Here is a 19,751-nt window from a genome sequence, read left to right as displayed (position 1 = left end):
TTTCAACTTTTAGTGACAGATTGAGGTTGAAAGCCACATAAACTAAGAAAAAGCCTGCAGGGAGAGTTTCTAGACTAAAAGTGGATGGCAGAAGGTAAGACGATAAGAGAGAAAAGGAATAAAACATGGTTAACTAGTTGAGCCTCAACTCATTTTACTATCCCTTTATTTTAAAAAATTTTATTAACACTTCAAATTTAACAGTAGCAATCCCTCCAATCCACTGCAGATGAGCAACTAGCAACTCCCAAATAACTTGTCTTTAATTTCTATGAGGTTGAGATATACAGTTTCAATCAAAGGTAAAAGTCCTACCATAATACACATTTCAGTTAAAATGTTATGTTCTTTGGTCACATCATCCACCTTATAGAACAACCATAATTATATTTTCATTACAATTTTACAAACAAAGCAGATTTTTAAAAACTTACGCAACCCTTGAAAGGAGGGGAAAGGGAGTAGAAGGAAGAGGGGAGAATTTCAGAGGCTGAATAATATTTCTCTATAAAAAGAAAGCAGGATGTTAAAAAGTTTAAGTAACATAAGGCAGCAAGTAAATCTTCAATAATCCAAAACAAACCAGGCAACTCAAATCAACAACTCTGTGTGTGTGTGCACGCGTGTGCGTGTGCGTGTGCATGTACATACACACAATCTGTATATTTATTTTTATAAAGAAGGCTTCCTGAGTCAGCAAGCTGGCTATCTATTCCTCAAATATGCACACAATTATTGCTTCAGTGGTAACATTTTAAGGATTCATAGCATGCTTATTTACATTTGTTAAACTGTGACAACAGGAAACTGCATGTGACAATCATTCTTAAAGTCAGAGGCACAATGTAAAATTCAGAAATAACTAAGTCATCCTTCCTCACACTTTTTCCCAAACATTGTGCTACTTACAGCTAAAGTGCTGTGTAAAATAGAGCATTTGTTATGATTTTAAAAGACCTTTTTCAAAATGAGTCAGTGAAATGATCTTGTCAGAGGCTCTAAAAAAATATGAATGAGTTCATTTATTCCAGATGCCACTGATCTGACAAGAACAGCTCAATGTGCTTATTATTAAATAGCTCTGAATGTTTAATTTATTTGAACGTTTCTGGCATATAACGCATAAAGGGAATCTTTGCATTAACATTCTAACAGACTAATGGGTACCTCTGTACTAACCACCTGGAAAGCCCAACTCCTGTGTCAGCTAAACTTCATAATGATCAACCCAATTAAATGAAGACTTTTTTTAGAATTTTTTAGAAGGACAAATATTCCAAAAAGTAAAGAAGAAAATCATGATTACCATCAAAAGTGAGTAGCAGCATCCCTCCTCATCCAGGAAAAACTTATAGGAGGAATATTGTTTTGCTTTCTAGGACAGTTATATCTATTCCTATAATACATCTAATCATTTATTTCAGATTTCAGGTTAAGCACAAGAACAGAAAATCTGCACCTATTTAGCAATTTCTAGAGAGTCTCTTCTTTTTATCTCACTTTCATAACTATGCAATAGAATTATTTCCAACAGCTGTTCCCAAATACCTCAAACTTCAGCAGCACAAAATCAGAAATGAACTATCATCAAAAGGCCTGGTAGTAGCTAGACACAGACTCTGCAGCCCTTTGAAGTGGGTTGTGAATGGAAAGTATGGTGTCTCAGAAATAGCTACGCCTCCAGAAAGGAATGCTGCAACAAGCCAGGCCTTGTGGCACCTAGCATTCAGGTGTCTACTGTCTATAGGACTCACTTCAGTTTGAATGAGTCACAAATCAGGTAGGCAACTTACAGAGAAGGTTTAAGCAAACTATCCTATTCTGTGGTCCCCAGCTTGTGAAAATTGACCACCTTTTCTCTCCACCTTACTCCCACTTCAATGCGATGTGCTCATTTCAGAGAGGTAGACATTTATAGTTTTTCATCTCTAATCAAGGGGCCTCATCTACTTTATCTTCATAAAACAAATGAATTTTTAGTTTGTAGTACTGTGTACTTGTTGAAGCTCAACAAGTATGTCTGTGTGCCCTCTTTTTTATTTTTAATTAAGGAAAATCTAGTAGAGTTTACTAGCCATCTGCTTAAATCTGTCTGCTATAGGGACTCAATACACACCAAGGCATTTCTACCGCTGGAGAGCTACCTACAAGCTGTATAAAAAAATTTTCAAAATGAAAAAGCACATCACAAACCAAATATCAAATTCTTAGGCACTATCACATTTTCATAGTATGTTCAGGTGTACAATCTCACTAAAAGACATCTTCAAACTCAAGGAAAACTAGTCATGGTAGACAATAAAGAAACAGGTTTATAGAACTAATCATACAACAGAAGGTGACATGAACCCAGTGCAGTGTCTTCTGCATAAACATCTAAAAGATGCAAAAACCCAGAAAAATAATGAATCCTAAATAATAAAGAAATCAGAATAAATATTTATAAAATATTCAACCACATTAAAAAAAAAAAAGGCCGAAGGGGCAGCTCAGTGCTCTGATGCAGGAAGTCATCGTCTTGCATCTATCTTTGTCTGGACCCAGTACTAACAGTAGTGTGAAAAGAAAGACCTACAAGAACCCAAGGGAAAATCTGGCTTCTCCACTCCCTTAAGTGGTATATTCAAGAGCAAGTACACAGATTTCTAGAATATAAGGCATTGAAAACACCAAGGCCAAGACGTGCAATGGTGATCCAAGACACTACAGCAATTCCCAACATTGGTGAATATTCCAAGTGCAGTAATGCATGAGCACTCTTCAGTTCCTTTAAGAATTAGTTTGTTAGAGCTGGAAAGAGACTTTGAGAGATCATCTGTTCAGTTTCAAACCTTCACACAAGCGTATTATCTCCTACACAGCTCAGTTCTAGTTAGAATCACCACTTCATATGTTGTTCTACCCACTGAACAACACAAAAATGCTCTACAGCTTTAAATCAGAAATGCTTTTTCTCTCCATAACACTAATTCGACATCACTTAATTCATTATCCTAAAGGGAAAGTTTATAGTGTTTTTTCCCTTTTTTTTTTTAAAGGTTACATAAAATGAGACACCCTTGCAAATGACAATATCCATGTGGGCTTCACTCCCTGGTATTTTCAAGAATCAGAAAGGCCACACCCCAACATACCATCTAGTTCTGCTTCTTGAAGCTTTTTCCCAGCCTCTCTCCTAGCTGAAGCAAGAAAGAGCAAAACTATTAGTTGTCAAGAGGGGCTTTCCCCCCAGTTTTTAAGAAGTTCAGCTTCCATACCACACTTGAAAGCAACAGAGAGCATCTAATAATAACTGCTGAATTTGGCCAACTATCTTCCTCAGGTTATATTCCAGGTTGCACAGGAATGGAGTATGGCACAAGCCATGTTCCTACAACCTGACAGAGAAGATTAAAATACATATAGGTCGTAGGTGCAAACCCATCCAGAAGGAAATGTCCAATCTGGGAGCCTATCCTTCAAGGTAACCAGCTGGGGAGACATCTTGTCCTCTCCAGAAAAGTAGTGGGCAGCTATGGCCACAGTCACCATTCCTTCAGGATGTTCTTCTGAGACCTGGCAGAAAGAAAGGAGTAGATTTCATTTAGCGTTTAGTCCCTCTTATCCTGACCCAGTCAATATCATTTCATTCCAAATATAATTTAAATCTGCCCAAATGGGAGGCACAAGGGAGAATATAATGCATATATCTGTACCCCTGAGCTACTTATTGGTCAAAGCGCCTCAAGGAGCAGAATGATGATGAGTGAGAGAACCAGTAAATGGGCAGTTTACATGCCAGAATAAAAAGAAAAATAGAATTTTGTTATCAAGCGTGTGCCAGCAGCCCACTTAAATAACTATTCTCTTGGAGAAATTAATACTTTCAATGATGTCTTGCTGCAAAACTTTTTAAAATAATTTTTAAATAAATTTTTTAACCAAATAAGGTAAAGTCTACAACCAAACTACTCTATCTTGTGCTAGTCATGTTCCCCCACAAGGCAGAGAGAAAATCCACTATCATGAAGCTCTTCAACCTAGGTCAAAGTCAGAGTTCAAACAAAACGAATCACCCAAGGCACCTAACATGTATGTTAGGTACAAAGTTAAGTGCTGGGTGAGTTGATGTTGCTTTAAATTAATTCCACTCTAGCAGTCCATTTAACAGAGTCACCCTGGTGCATACATTCTTTAAACATCATGCCTAATCACAGGGAGGTATCACTTTCCTCCTGGAACCATCTCTCACCTGAACCATCACTCCATTTTATCTCCAGTGTGGTGATTCTAACCTACACAGTCTAGCTGAGTTCCATGACAAGTTCAATGTTAGAGAAATTTCTAAAGTAAAAAGTGCTGGGAAATCAAAATCAATTTTCTTCTCCCCACCTGCACATCTATCCAGAATTGCCAGGGAGAAGCCTGTAGTCCATGAGAATAAAATACAAAATAATCTCCTCCTTTACTGGTAATTGGTATACCATTGCCAAGAGACCATCGGGAAAGTGTTGACCCTTCATGTGTTCGGACATAGAATGACATGTGACTAGGACCTATATAATAAAAAGTTAGAATAATTTAAATTGACTAAGGAAAATTATAATGGTTGTTAAAAAGTCAGCACTCTCCTGCTGACACCCATCCGTGAGTGTTCAAGTCCCAAATATTTTTTGACTCACATCAAAAGTCTAGTTCATGTTTATATAGTTCACAACAGTCAATGAGAATGAGTTTCAGTTTCTAGGAAGACTGATATGTACAACCATCAGCACAGCCCCCAAAACATGTCATTGGCTCTGATAAGGAGAGGCATCACCTATGATCTGGCATTTGTGCTCACTTTCAAAGAACAACTCCACCACATTACAGAAATAAAAAATATTCCCACATTAGGTACTGCCCTGTAAATAAAGCTACCAAAGGAATCAAAGAACCATGAGATGGCTTTAGGCCATGGAAAGAGCAGCAAAAGAGGATGAGATCAATAAAACAAGTCTACTTATGCCAAATGAAAGGCTGAATTTAAGACCAGTCCCCAAATGAAGGTAGCAAATGTTAACCTGAAGTATGATAATCCTAACTAGGCTCAACTATTTTTAGAGAAATCACAAACCTTTCCAAATTTGCTCATCGTAACACCAAATTAGAAAAACACAAAGTAAAAGCAAAAGAGTAAAAAGAAGAGAGATTAATCTTACTTACCTGTTACTTCAAAGGTTAACTTTGTAGACTCCCAGGGTGTTTGCTCTTTGGATATAAGCCTAAAGTGAGTAGGGTTTCTGGGAGAAACTTCCGGTGCAGGAAGATACCAGTTTTTCCTTATTTTTTTTTAAAAAAAAAAAAGGATATTTAGAGCTTTAGAAATGCTTTTCATATATTATGGAATCTTAAGTGAAGAAGCAATAATGTACACTTTTTTCAGCACACCATCTGAAGCACTGAAGATGTCTAGTGCACATTAAGGTAGTAGTTTCCATGGCAATAAACTGTGATTTCAAAAATCAACTTGCTAACTCTCTCTGTGGGGAGAGAATCTAAGCAGCACCTCCCAAAAGACCAAGGGAATTAGTTAACAGTCAAAAATATATCACCAAAAGTTGAGGTTTATAAAAAAAAAAGACTTCAATCCCTGTTATCACTGCCTTCTTTGTCTCTTCTTGCCTTGAGCCAGGCTTTCCTTCCCAAAACATAAAGGTTTTCTAGGAAAATTTTCTGATTTTTCTAAAATACCTAAACAAGCTAAATGAAATTGAAGCTTCCTGCTCGATTGCTATCTCATGACAGAGGCTGCTGAGCAAGCCCACCCTTTCCAAAGTTCCCTAAGAAAGAATCCCTGAGGGTGACAACTAAATCACCCCAGGAAGAGAATTTATCCCACAAAACAAGCAGAATTCTGAATGACATAAATACAGTACAAAGGGTTTATGATTCTTCATCAGCATAAATATTTAATAATGGAACACTGAGTCATTCATAGGTATTAGAAAAATCTCCATCCACAAAGGGCCCTAAAAATAACAACGTTCCTACCAACCTGATTAGAAAATGCACTGGAAGATACCAAGGGAAACCACAGAGGGGAGCTGCCTCCTCACAGGGGGCTCTGATGGTGTCATTGATCTCAGGAATGTAAGGAGTGATGTGAGACATTCCAGTGTAATCAAACCCATTAATCCATATTCCAGAGTCTCTCTTCACTACAATTCCATCCAAGCCATGAAATGTTCTAGTTATATGCTTTAGAGAAAAATTAAGAACACTGATTAATAAAAAATAAACAAAAAACAAAAAAGGATAAAGAATCATACCAGAAGGCAACCTAAAAAGATTTTTTTTTGAATGCAGTTCTCCCTAAACAATGATGTAAACTTTACAGTTAGTTAAGTACTAAGAAAACTTGAGTCACTGAAACCAAACTGAACCTCTCATAAATGGTTCTTTAATGTGGTAATGATAAAACAAGATTTCTCCATACTACATGTATTCATTGGTTCCCCAAGCCTATTTCCTAAGACAATTAATCTCTATTCAGAAACCTCCTACTTTTAGTTCTTCTCTCCTATTTTGTTTCAAAATAAGATATATCCAACTGTCAATAATCTAGGAGCCATTTAAACAACGGGAATTATCCAGGATTCCTAATTCCCTTCCATTTTTCTTTAACAACCTGTCAGTATTTATTTCTATCAAAAATAAGAGCATGAGAACAAGGAGGCTGAATGTAATCCAGTACTAGTATTACTCTACGGCAGCTCAGAGTGGTGGATTCCAACTATCCAAAAGAATGTACAATGATCATGTTATTCATCAGCTTCCATTTTCATGTGATGCTACATGAGTCAGCCCTTTCTTCAATTTCACCACCAGCATTCTTCAAAACAAAACAGCATGTATTTTGCCAAAGTTTAGGGGAGTTCAGATTTGTTGTCAGTCTAGAGAAATACAACTTTAAATTTATCATACTTTATAAACATATTGATCGCAATTATGTATTAAAACCTAATTATCTGTTTCTCACATGTTTTCCCCATATAGTGACTTTGAAAATATACCATTTTATTTCTGCTTGTCTGGTTTGGCTAAGTGAACATTAACTCTCTAGAAAACTAATGTTTAATGCTCTTCTTGATGAGCATGCCACTACTCAGCTTTTTCCTCACTGCTCTATACCAAAAAGGCCAAGATCATCCCAGAAAGTTCAGACCAAGAATGGGAGTCTGACTTCCTGATGACTAATTGCGCTCAAAATCTTCCTATACGTGTGTGTGTGACGTACGTGTGTGTGTGTGTGTGTTTGTGTGTGTGTGTGTTGTGTGTGTGTGTGTGTGTGTGGGGGGGAGAGGGAGAGAGAGAGAGAGAGAGAGAGAGAGAGAGAGAGAGAGAGAGAGAGAGAGAGAGAGAGAGACAGAGAGAGAGAGAGAGAGAGAGAGAGAGAGAGAGAGAGAGAGAGAGAGTAAGTGAGAGAGAGTGTGTGTTCGGTTTTTACCTGAAGAAAGACTCTCTTGGGCTTTGGATTAGCAGGATCAGCACTATATGGAAAGAAGATACCACTGCAAACAAGAAGGAATGTAATTGCACATACTGAAGCCAGAGCAAATATCGTCACCTTTGTGTTTTTGGCAAGATAAATGAAGGTAATCTGAAGCACAAAACACAAAAACAGGCATCAATAACAGATAACATTGGTTAAAAGATACTGTTAAAAGCACTCATGTTGACTTGAATCATTATAATGTATGCTTTTTCTACCATTTAACAAAAATGAAGTCATGAGGAGTTTCCTACATAGCACTAATCAACACTTCTTTGCCGCAAGAGGATACTGATTTTGTGAGGGGATCCCAGCAGAGTGGATGTTGTTATACACAGAGCTGTGCACACCACCACATCAGCTACAATATTGTCTGATTTTACATGCTGCTAGTCAGGAATTGGGGAAAACAAAGTAGGGGGTGAATTTTCTATATGCTCTCAAATGACTGTGCACTCCTTTCACACCCATTCATTCTTTTAACATAACACTGTAATACTACCTTGGCATAGCACTAAAAAAGAATAATAGCCAATTGTACAGACAAGTAAAAAACATCAGCAGCAGTATTAAATTACAAGAATGGTATCTCTAAATCTCTTCAAGGCTGGTAATGTGTTTAAAAACAATGAATCAATAAGTACCTACTGCATGCCTAGTATTGTGTGAAGCAATGGGGATGTAAAGTGAGATGGTAGACTTCCCTCATAGAGCTTATTTTCTACATACAACTTCTAAATTCAATACAACCTAAAACATATCTAAATTCAATACAACCTAAAACATACTGACTACATGATACGGCTTTATGGCATTCTGTCAATGACTGACTGAAATTAGCTCTAAATAGGTGTTTGAAAGATCATCCTGGCCTAAGACATAATGCTGGACTTGGAGTCAAGAAGACCATGATACAAATTCCATCTCAGACACTTACTAGCTGTGTGACCACAAACAAGTCCCTTAACCTCTCTGCCTCCGTTTCTGTATCTATAGAATGGTGCTAATAATAATACCTGTAATACATATTTCACTAAGTTGGGAGGACAAAAATGTATACAAAAGACTTTGCAAGGTTTAAAGCATTATATAAATGTCAGCTATCATCACTATTATCATCACATTAAGAACTAAAAGGACCTGAGAGAACAATCAGAAAATGAGGCCTAAAGAAGTGACTCACTTAAGACCACATAACCATTAAGGTTATCAACATCCAATCAATAAGTAAGAGAAATAAAAATAAACAAAATAAAAACTAAGCCAGCTGATTTGGAACCTCATGTGTCAAGGGGAGTAATGTGGAAGCAGACTGGAGCTGTAACACTTTAAATGACCAACAGAAGAGTCTGCCTTTTGCTCTATGGGTAAGAGCTGACCACGCACTATATTGCTAACAGCCTGTCTTTGCTACTGGAGGACTCGCAGCGAAGCAGAAAAGCTCATTACCAGAATTTGATCGCAGAGCCTCCTGATATATAAAACCTAGGAAATGTCAATCCTAGGAAGTAGATGCCACACAGTGTGGTGGAAAGAACACTTCCTTAGCACTGTACCTGGCACACAATAGGCAGCTAATAAATGCTTGTTGACCAACAACAGGATTTGGAGGCAAAAGGCCCTAGGTTGATGCCCTGGCTGTGCAATTTTATCTCTCTGTCCTCAGGCAGGGCACTCAATCCTTCTAGAGGCTGGAAGGGGCCTTGGAGATTTCTAGTCTAACTCCCTCATGTTTGTTATATATCTGTTGTGAATAGAAGTTAGAGAAGAGAAATGTCGGAACCTAAGTAGACCCAGTCTTAGCAATTCTGTGCACACTTAAACCATATAAATAACAAGTAAAGAAAATAAAGTACTTGGTTATTCCAACATTTGTTTTCAGAGCAGGGGTTCTATTTTCCTATTTGCATGCCCAACACTTAGCACAGTTCTTAGAACATAAGAAGAGCTTTAATCTATGCTCATTTGTTCATCTGATTTTGATCTTCACAACAGTCAGAGTTTTGTAAAAGCAAGTATACTCCCCACTTTACAAAGAGGAAAAGTGAGGCCCAGAGATATTAAAGTAGTAGAATCAGGATTCAAATATAAATCTTTTGACTCAGTGGTAACCCTAAAGTTTTAATTAATATGTTCCTTAAACAGATTTTAGTAAGGTTCAAGAAAATAACTTTAATAAATTCACAAGAATTCCAAGAAAAGATCACTGAAGGAGATAGTAGGTTTCAAATGGCATTATTCAGAGAAGTTTCTTTGTTAACAAGAAACTAACTTTGATGTTGCTAGAATATAGAAAAATTATAAAAAATAATTTAGAAAAATTATAAAAAATAATTACAATTTACATCAAGAAGTTACATAGTTATTTCATTATAAGAAGTCTTCCAAGGGGCACTTTTCTATCTTAAAAAACTTAATGAATTATGGCATATTTGATTATTCTTTCCTCTAGTTTCTTCCCATCAATAAAAGAACAGTTTCACGACATAACAGGTAATATAATTATAGGATCACAGATTCGGAACTAGAAGGAATTTTAAGAGGCCATACAGTTCAACCCTCTCATTTTAATAATTGCTTACTGACTAATTACTCAGATCAATAATTCATTTTGAATAAGATATTACTACTAAATCATTACTAGATCCATGAATTATTATTTCCCCTGCCCTTAGTTGTGATATGTGACTTAAATGCTATGTGTTTACTCCTAAAGGTTCATAAAAAACATCAATAACCATTCAGAGAGGTTCTGTACCAAGTGAACTCCACTAATGGAGCTCAATTGTCATCTGCAATAGCTTCCACAAACTCAAAGCAGAATATAACAGAATATAAAATTAGAAAGAATTTTAAGTACAGACCAAGGTCAAAATTAAATACTAGCTTAGGTCAGTAACCCACAAATTTTTTATTCAATCATACTTATGTTGCTATTTGTCCCTTTATTATATCCTCCCCAACTACTAAAATATAAACATGACCTAGCACTGCTACATCTACCACAAATCGGCACTTGAAAAGATTTGCTATTAAAAAGAAAAATTAAAATCGTTCTTACAAAATAGGAAGACAAAATCATTGCACAGAGAGCCAGAATGGAAGCCAACACAACATCAGGTGGGATTTCTGAACCACTTCTTCCTAAGATAGGTGTAAACATTTCAAACACTGCCCAAATAAGGTACAGTGCATAAAGATATGGGACAAACATGCCCAGAAGGTAAATCATGATAAATCTTCCTTTAGCACCTGTAAGACAGAGAGAAGAAAAAAAATTACAATCTATCTTGAAATCACATCTAGATTTTAAATCATCACCATACATTTGAAGAACAATTATAAGATATCTGCTAGTCTGCTAGTTACTTAAACATTTAGAGAAAAAATGTTCAGTATCATTGTCACCCTTGTGAAACTTTAAATAGAGAGTAAGAAGGCAGGCCAATTCAGATATAGTAGCATATAAAAAATATATGTGTACGTATGTAATACATGAGTGTGTTTGCTGATGATAAACAAAGTAGTCCCTGATCCTGAGAACTTACATTGTATTGGGTACAGGGCTACAACATGTATGCAAGCTCAGGACAATGAAAACTGAGGATGTAGGGATTATCTACAATGTGGGAAAGCATGAAGGGGATAGTATTAAGGAAGGCTTCATAGAAAAGATAGTATCTGAACTGAGCCTTGAAAGACAAGGAATTGGAGATGTGAAGAAGAGAAAGTCTGGATTTATATCAGGATGCTATAGTGGTAACAGATATCAAATCTAAGAGGACAAAAATGACCCAGGTCAGCAGATAGGAAGAATCCAAGGGACAGAAGCCAAGATGAATAAGATACTAAAAAGTACAACTAGAGGAGCAAAGGTAGACAAAGGCCATAGTCACCAAAAAAAAAAAAAAGAAAAAAAAGAAAGAAAAAAAAAGGAACAGACTTCCTTCCCAGGGCTCAGTTCATGTGCCATCCGTTTACTAGAAGAGGTCCTCCTAATTTCCTGCTCTCTCTTTAAATTACCATGGAAAGACAGTACTTGTTCATATTTTGCATCTCCCTAAAAGAATGCAAGCACCTGAAGGACAGGTAGTTATTTTCCCTTTCTTCAACTAGCTATTCAATAATGTATACTGGATTAAGATGGAGAAAAGCCTAGGAGCACATTTTAGTAGGATAACCGGGGCCTTTGAACTCACACATAAGCAACTTTCCAAGTTTTGAATCATTCTTAGATATTCTTTTTGTTTGTGATCTATATTAAAGGGGTTGAGAAGAAAGAATAGCATAGGGGCAGCTGGGTGGCACAGTGGATAGAGTACCAGCCCTGAAGTCAGGAGGACCTGAGTTCAAATCCGGCCTCAGACACATAACACTTACTAGCTGTGTAACCCTGTGCAAGTCACTTAACCCCATCACCTAGCCCCCCCCCAAAAAAGAAAAAGAAATGAAAAGAATAGTATAGGAGATTTCAAAGGGTGCTCTTCTACCCACTGTCTAATCATTAACTTCAGACTTAGGCTGGGAATACCACCTACTCATAATATCTGCAACCTAACTATGGCTCTCTGGAAACTAAAAACACAGTTGCAGCAAAGTCCCTAAAATTTAAATATTTTTACTGTTTTACAAAAACTCAAGTGAAGACAACAACCAGGTCATGGAAACTAATGAGACTACTGCTTGACAAATTAACCAGAACCCCATATCAACAGCCAGAATAGGGGAACCTTGAAGCAATTCCTGAAAATTAAAGAAACTCCCAACTGAGCTAAATCAGACACTATTGTAATCTATAAGAGAAGGTAAATTACTTATTCATCTTTCCCATTTTGAAAGGAAAAGTAGAGGGGAAGACAACTTGCTAATGGTAATTACCATGTCCTTAGTTAAAGAAAAAACAGACACTACCCTGTGAAAGGGATAATGAGGCACTATTCTAGAAAGCTCATCCCCAAAGCAAGATGAGCCTAATCTTCCCTCAAAGCTCTCACTTCTGAGCCTAGGTATTTCAATTTTTAATATTAGAAGTCGCTCATCTACATCTGCTAGAAATTCAGGTATATTTTTATCATTTTTTTTATTTAGATTATTGTAAAAGTCTAACAGAATAAGAAATAGCAAAATAAATAGAATTATCTCCTACTTTAGATATAAGATCCCTATCAACACTAGCCTAGAGAACTGAAAGGAAAGGGAACTATCATGATAAAGTAGGCTGGCACTTAAAACAAAAACACCCCACACAGCACAGATCAAGGTGAAAAAAACATGCCCAAGAAACATATTTGGAGTATAATTAAGGGAAATTTCTCCCCTACATCTGTATGAAACAATTTCCTACCATTTTGCTTGAAATCCTTATTGACAAGCAGCTTCGTGAGCAAAGGAAACACCACCCAGATAGCACTAATAAATGCAGAACACAGTCCTTGGGAGGTGAGCAGAAGAAGAGAGCCACAATGCACGAACAGCGAGATGTCAAAAAACACCTCTCCCAGGTATTGTTCACTTGTATGCTGAAAGAAAAACAGAAATTTTCATGGGACAGTTTTTTTTTTCAATTTAATGTAATCACTTCAGTATCCTTTTAAGTTAACACTGACAAAGCAACCTCCTCCCATACCGGCATACCCTAGCAAAGGATTTCTAAATATAACTGTTTGGCAGTATCATTAATACCTTATAACCAAATCAAAGTTGTGAAACCCTACAGAAACTCTGTTGAGCTGATAGACTATTATGACTTTTTTTCCTATAGTACTGTGCCCTAAAACATTATTCCACCTAAAACCATGCTTCTTCTGGAACTAATAATACTCTAAAAAAATAGTTCACATTTATATAGTGCATTTATAAAGTAAAATTACATTTTACAAAATGCTTCCCCTACAATCACCTTGTGAAGTAATATTAGTCTACCCATTTTACAGATGAGGTAACTGAGGCAGCAGACAGACTAAATGATTTGCCTGGGGACATGCAGTTAATAAATTATCAGAGACAAGGACTGAACCCAGGACTCCCAACTCTGCGCCCACTAGGTCACAGTGCCTCCATGCTAATCTGTTATTTTGGTTTTTTTGTTTTGTTTTGTTTAATGCCTTTTGTTTTTACTAACTATAATACTTAGACATGTCTTCCAACTGCCTCTCACTACCTTGGAACTGAACTCTTTCTTATAAAAAAAAAAAACAAATATGTACACTACATCTGACAACGTAGTTTCTGAATCTGACTACATTTGCCCTCATAGTTTCCTCCCCTGTGCTAAGAGGGACCATTACTCTTGCTGTTGTTCAGAGTTGCAGTAGTAGCAGCACCAGTACTAGAATAGTAACAATACGCATTTAAAATGGGTGCCTAAGTCTCACCAGAAAAAAGAACACTTTTATTATTTCTCTTTTCATCTAGCTTTCCGGAATGAAGCACCATGATAAGAAAGCTCACCACCCAAAATCCCTGCTCTTATTCTGGCTCCACATCTCTCTGCCCTGGGAACTACTGTGAGACATTTAAGCAACAGGAAGGTAAGAGAGGAGTGGAAAGGAGTAGGAAAGTGTAATTCTTCTAGACACGGAGACAACTCAGATAAAAGTACTGCTCCAATCATCACTATAATATGTACCTTAGGTTCCGTGGATCCTGCTCCCCAAAATAGATCTTTCTGACACTAACTGAAAATGACAATTAATTACTAATACCAAAGGCATTCTGCTCCCCTAGCAGTTTCAATTAGTCTCCCATTTCTTTATTCAAGTGTTTGAAAAGTTGGCAAGCCATTCAATAATTCAATAATCCAATTCAACAAGTACTTATTAAGCACTTACTATATACAAGGCAGTGTTCCTTATCCTATATCATTTATTTGTTGGTAGGTAGGCACACGTGTGAGAACACATATACACACACACCCAAAAAAACTAAAGAAATTCACAATGGAGGAAATAAACTAAGACTGATTGTCATTCTAGAAGTTCAAAGGACACAGCTCTGTACTTCACTATAAATTATTTCCATCCAATTTGCATACTGACTCCTAATTTCATCTTCACCAAATCTAACTCACACAGGTGAAACTATACAGTGAAGTAATTATTATCCAAACTGTGACCAAAGAACAAGCACTTCTGAAGCCCTTACCATCTCCCTTCACCCTCTCCTTAATTGTGTGGCTGTCTCTGTCACACATTCCTGAATAGGGAATCTGGACCAATAAAAACAGATAGAAAAAAAAAGGAACAGAAAAAAGTCAAAAAATAATTTTATAAGTAACAATAATAAAATTCCAATTGGAAATTTCCTGAGAATGAACTGTGTACAATCTATATAAGTGTAATTTTAAAACATAACACTTTACATTAATACCACTGGGGCCTTTCTAATTCTATCATAAAGTTGAATACAGCTCTTTGAGAAAACTCTTAGTGTACATGACACCAAAAATGAATGCCAAAGTAGGACCACGTCAGCAAACTCAAGAAGAACAGAAATTTGAGTGATCACAGATCACGACCCCAGACTTTCTCTCACTGTGTAGGAAGACTTGATTTCAAATTCTGGATCTCCTATTTACTTCCTGGTTCCATGAACTCAGACAAGTTTTCCAGCTTCACCGTTTTTCACTGAACTCAATGAAACTCACAGTGAGTTTCCTCACTGGTGAAATGATAGGGCTGGGTAAAATAGCTTTAAAGTCCCATTCTGTTTTAAGTTCTTTGAGAGTAAGCATACAACCAAAATTAGGTAGAACTTTTGAAAATTTTCCAAATTTAAAATTTGGCTCAAGTTATAGAGTCAACTTCCAAGCTCTTTTTTTTTTAATTAAGCTATATTTAAAAATTTTCAAGTTAATAAATTAATTCTATTAGTGTGCAAAGAGGATTTTCTTACAGGAAATTTTCTACATGAGAGACAGTAAGACATTCTGCTGCCTCTAATAACTAAAGATGGTTTCCTGTAAAGACCCAGAATGTACAAATACTCTGCACTCTTATAAACGCACAGCACAATAAAAGTTTATAAAGGGAAAATTCAAAAGCATTAATGAAATTAACACAAAGGCAAAAGGAAAAGAACACAGGAAGCAAAAAAGTCTAACAAAAGTCCAGAACTCTGTTATCTGAGTTCTTTATCATCCTGTAATTGACATTATTTTCAATAGCACACAAGTATCTTTAAAATTAGTCAATGGAGAAAAGTCACATGGTATAAAAAGAAAAAAAGTCAGAGATGTAATACAAAATTCATTTGTTTAAAGTTTTTAAAAGAAGAAAAACTGATAGTCTGAGATACAAAAGGAGTTCTTATGAAAGTTGATTTACTTAGAATTTTAACTAACTACAACTGAAAAACTTCAAAGGTCTCTGTAACTTTCCAAAGAACTTAGAATCAGCAACATAAGCACCATGACAAGACAGGGCGGAAAACCTCTCTGAAGTTGGCTTGGACAGAAAGCTGAATGGATCGAGTAAACAAAGCTGTATGACTTGAATTTTTGAGCAATTCTCTTCTGCGGTACCTGCTTATATAAAACATTTACGGTTCCCACATTTTTTGAAGCATCCATGAAAAATATTGTTAAGCAGCCTATCCAGTTTTATCTAAAAAAGTATATTCGATTAAAATCTATCCCAAACAAAAATAAGATAAAAAAAAAAGAAATCTAACTAACAATAGTGTCAATTTTTGGAATCTAATTACCACTAAATGTTTCCATCAATTGCCTTGAATCTACAGAGAGCATAAATAGACACATAAATAGACACATATGTCAAATACTGGATTCTAGTATTTTTCAACCTATACTTTTCTGGCTAAATGGCTGACTTAAATAAGTTCACCTCTCTCAGGACAAGGATTCTTCATTATAGGGTTGTTGGTTTGTTTTTTTTTGTTAATATTCATGCATTAAAACCAAAAACTGCTTGAAAAAATGTAACTTAAATCTTCTTCTAAGACAACTGTTCTAAAAATGTTTCACTGTGTAACTCTAACTAAATATAAAAAAGCTTGGCAACATTTCTGTTCCACTGATAATAAAATCTTTTCTTGGTAAACAAAGTAAAAGGCTAACAGGGAGGAGCTGATGGGAAGTGCATTATATGTACAAATAGGAGGACAAAACTAAGAGATGAAAAGAGCCTATCCTAACAAGCCTTACCATAATGCAGTTCAGCATACTACAAGTTTCCTGACCTATTTATCATAACTCCTGATTTGAGACACACTTCCAGTACAGCAACTGAGATCTGAGATAGTATTTGTCAAATGAAATTCTTATGTTTAAACCTTCTCCTTCATCGCAGTTATGATGTCAGTTTTTCTTCCCTTCTAAGAAGAAAGCAACAAGCAATCACATATCTACAGCACTTACCACATAATAGAATCTTTTTGCAAGTGTATGCACAAGTGTTATCTTAGCCACAGCTGCAGTCCCATATAGACAGACTGAGACATAAAAGTGGTTATACCATGAAAGAGACTGTCCAATAAGAGAAATAAACACTGCTATAATAAGAACAGTAACTAAGCTGGTAAACCAACTTATCAGTGTGATGCCAAGCCCACAGAAGAAATCCTTTGTGTAGTTAGCAGCTAAAGAAAAGAAAAATAAAAGTTTAGATTACAAATTACAAACTATAACAAACTCACTACATAATCAACTGGTAAAATTATTGCAGTAAAAGTTAAGAGAGTAAAGTTTTCAATGTCATAAATAATAAAGTGATTTACTGACAATAACATTTGTTAAACACTCATACAATTAATTCAACTTATTAAAACTTTCCCTAAAGATAACTAAGAATAATTAATCAACTAATGGTCATTGGGTACCTATGAAATTGTGTCATTATGCTTGGCATTCAAATAGGTCAGTCCAAAATTGTTTATGTACAGTCCTGTGTACATGGAATGAATATAGATAGCTTCTGGAGTCTCTTCTAGTATATCTGATTGATTCCATGGTAAAAGATTCACTCAACATGAAAATCTAAGTCAAAAGGTACATACATACATGTATGCATGTGTATATATGTAAAGTTTGTGACACACATTAATTAAAGGCAGCTATGAGGCACAACGGATAGAGTGCTGAGCCTCGATTTAGCAAGACCTGAGTTCAAATACGGATTCAGATATTTACTAGCTAGCAAATATAGCTGTATGATCTTGGGCAAGACACCTAACCTCCCTTTGCCTCAATTTCCCCAACTGTTAAACGATAATAACAGCACATGGTTGTTGTGAGGATAAATAAAATATTACCTGTAAAGTGTTTATTGTAAAGTGCTTAATACAGTGCCTAGCACAAAGTAGGCTATATGCAAACACTTATTCCCTTGCCCTTCCCCACCAAATAGATATACAGATATGTGAACGCTGTAATGAAACGGGTGTGTAGAACAGACTATTTGTGGGAGTCTTTCTTAGGACCACACATAATATAGAGTTTTCCCACAACTTAATGCAAAGAAAAAGATTTGCCTCATAAAAATTCTATTGCCTTGTATTTATATTGAAGATACATACTTACCCTTCTGTTTGGGCTTCAAGAATTTTTTGCCCAAATATAGGACAACAGCTACTACCACCATGTAGTTAATTACTGAGCCAACACGAGCTGGATAGGCTATGACAAACAAGCCAAGCACATCAAAAAAGACCATGTTTCCATGTCGATACTCAAAGGAAGAAGCCAGGCTATCAGATGTAGCTAAATATTTAAGCACAGCCAAAATGTTGTCACCTACAGGAAAAAGCAGACATAAATAACACATCATTTTAACATACTATATACAATTATTCTATACATATTTTGAAATAGAAATAATTAAGCTATGGGAGTCAACTGATCTTCAATCAGTTTTAAGTAAAAAAAACAAATATTTCTCTTCTCTTCTTCCTATTTTTCTTTTTCCTTTCACAATCATATTTACTGAAATAGACTAAGTCCCCTGCTTCCATTTCCTGTCCATTCATTCTGTCCTTGATTTCATTCCTGCCAGTCTCTTGAACTACAACTTCAAAAAGTTTCCATGAACCACTATCTGGGCAAGTCATATCATTTAACACTAGAAAAGAATAGTTCACCCATCGTCTATTTTATGGATGACTCTACTTGCTTCACTTTACTCACTGGTCACCCCTTTCCTCCAAAGTTACACCTCCCATGAAATCTGTCACAGCAGTCTACCATCCCACTTCAACCAAAGTTGATACTGCAAAAAACATACACTGACTGTGCCCACCTCACTTGGCTTCACCAAATGGCAGAATTACTCATCCCTAATTCTATCTATAATATCTAACTATCCACGGGCCACCACTAGGAATAAACTTTAGTTGTATCTGGATGGCCTCATAACTCTTAGGCAATCATGTGACTCTTCCCTTACAGTTTCTGGTATAACCTAGCTAGGCCTTGCATCTCACCATGGACCATCCAGTCTTATTCTAAGGAGAGTCCAATTCCCTGGTGGGACCCACAAGGAAATAAATCTCCCTGGTTTCTGAATCAGTTATGTCCACTACCATCTTACACCAACAAAACTGCCTAGAATGAGCATGATAAAGCTCATACTATGGTGGGCAGCCATGTGGCATGACAGATAGAACACTGGACTGAAGAGTCAGGAACACCTTAACTGAAATACTACCTTAGACACTAACTGTGTGAAACTGAGCATGTCACTTGTCCTCTCTAAGCCTCGGTGTCCTCATCTGTAAAATGGGGATAATGACATCACTTACTTCATAGGGTTGTTGTAAGGATCAAAAGAGATAATGTATAGAACACATTAAAGTGCTATGTAAATGCTGGCTACCATCATTATTATTCCTAACCACTGCCTAATACCTTAGCTGCTGACTCCATCTATCTCTGGAAGTAAAGATCAAGTCAATAAGTGACCCAAATGTGTCTCTCCTCTCTCTCCTTAGGGCACTATGGAATAAAACTGTTATGAAGAATCTTTTTAAAGTTTTTAATTGTTAGGAAACAAAAGCAAAACATAAAAGGAATAAAAAGGTTCGCTTTTATTCTCACTGGAACAGACTGCCCTTTGTTTACCAGTTCAGAAAACAACAGGACTGAAAAAGGTTCAATTCGTCTTGGGCAAATGAAGTTCTTTCTCTTACACAAATGTATAAACAACTGGTATTCAAGAGTTGCTCCTACAAACCCCAAGAGAAGGCTTCATTGCCAAAATCATAAAAAGTATCTGCTCCCAGGTGA

At 36.2% G+C, this 19,751-nt stretch overlaps 1 protein-coding gene across 2 annotated transcripts in view; it reads right to left on the bottom strand.

Moving 5' to 3' along the window:
- Positions 1-149: 149 nt before the first annotated feature.
- ERMP1 (endoplasmic reticulum metallopeptidase 1) overlaps positions 150-19,751 on the bottom strand; it is a 50,759-nt gene continuing 31,157 nt past the window's right edge. The window contains exons 7-15 of one of the 2 annotated variants that reach the window (XM_021006308.2): positions 18,051-18,263; positions 16,890-17,110; positions 12,858-13,032; positions 10,575-10,765; positions 7,469-7,621; positions 6,017-6,219; positions 5,185-5,300; positions 4,372-4,535; positions 150-3,555 (exon numbers count right to left, since the gene is read on the bottom strand). In XM_021006308.2, coding sequence (XP_020861967.1) covers positions 3,391-3,555; positions 4,372-4,535; positions 5,185-5,300; positions 6,017-6,219; positions 7,469-7,621; positions 10,575-10,765; positions 12,858-13,032; positions 16,890-17,110; positions 18,051-18,263 — 1,601 coding nt within the window. In that variant the 3' untranslated portion in view covers positions 150-3,390. The remainder of the gene's footprint in view (positions 3,556-4,371; positions 4,536-5,184; positions 5,301-6,016; positions 6,220-7,468; positions 7,622-10,574; positions 10,766-12,857; positions 13,033-16,889; positions 17,111-18,050; positions 18,264-19,751) is intronic. The other variant, XM_021006309.2, reaches the window with a different exon arrangement.

Source organism: Phascolarctos cinereus, unplaced genomic scaffold (genome assembly GCF_003287225.1).
Source record: "Phascolarctos cinereus isolate Bilbo 61053 unplaced genomic scaffold, phaCin_HiC Scaffold_4;HRSCAF=312, whole genome shotgun sequence".
NCBI classification, from domain to species: Eukaryota; Metazoa; Chordata; class Mammalia; order Diprotodontia; family Phascolarctidae; genus Phascolarctos; species Phascolarctos cinereus.
Note: the sequence above shows the minus strand (reverse complement) of the source record. Positions and strands in the feature narration are given on the sequence as shown.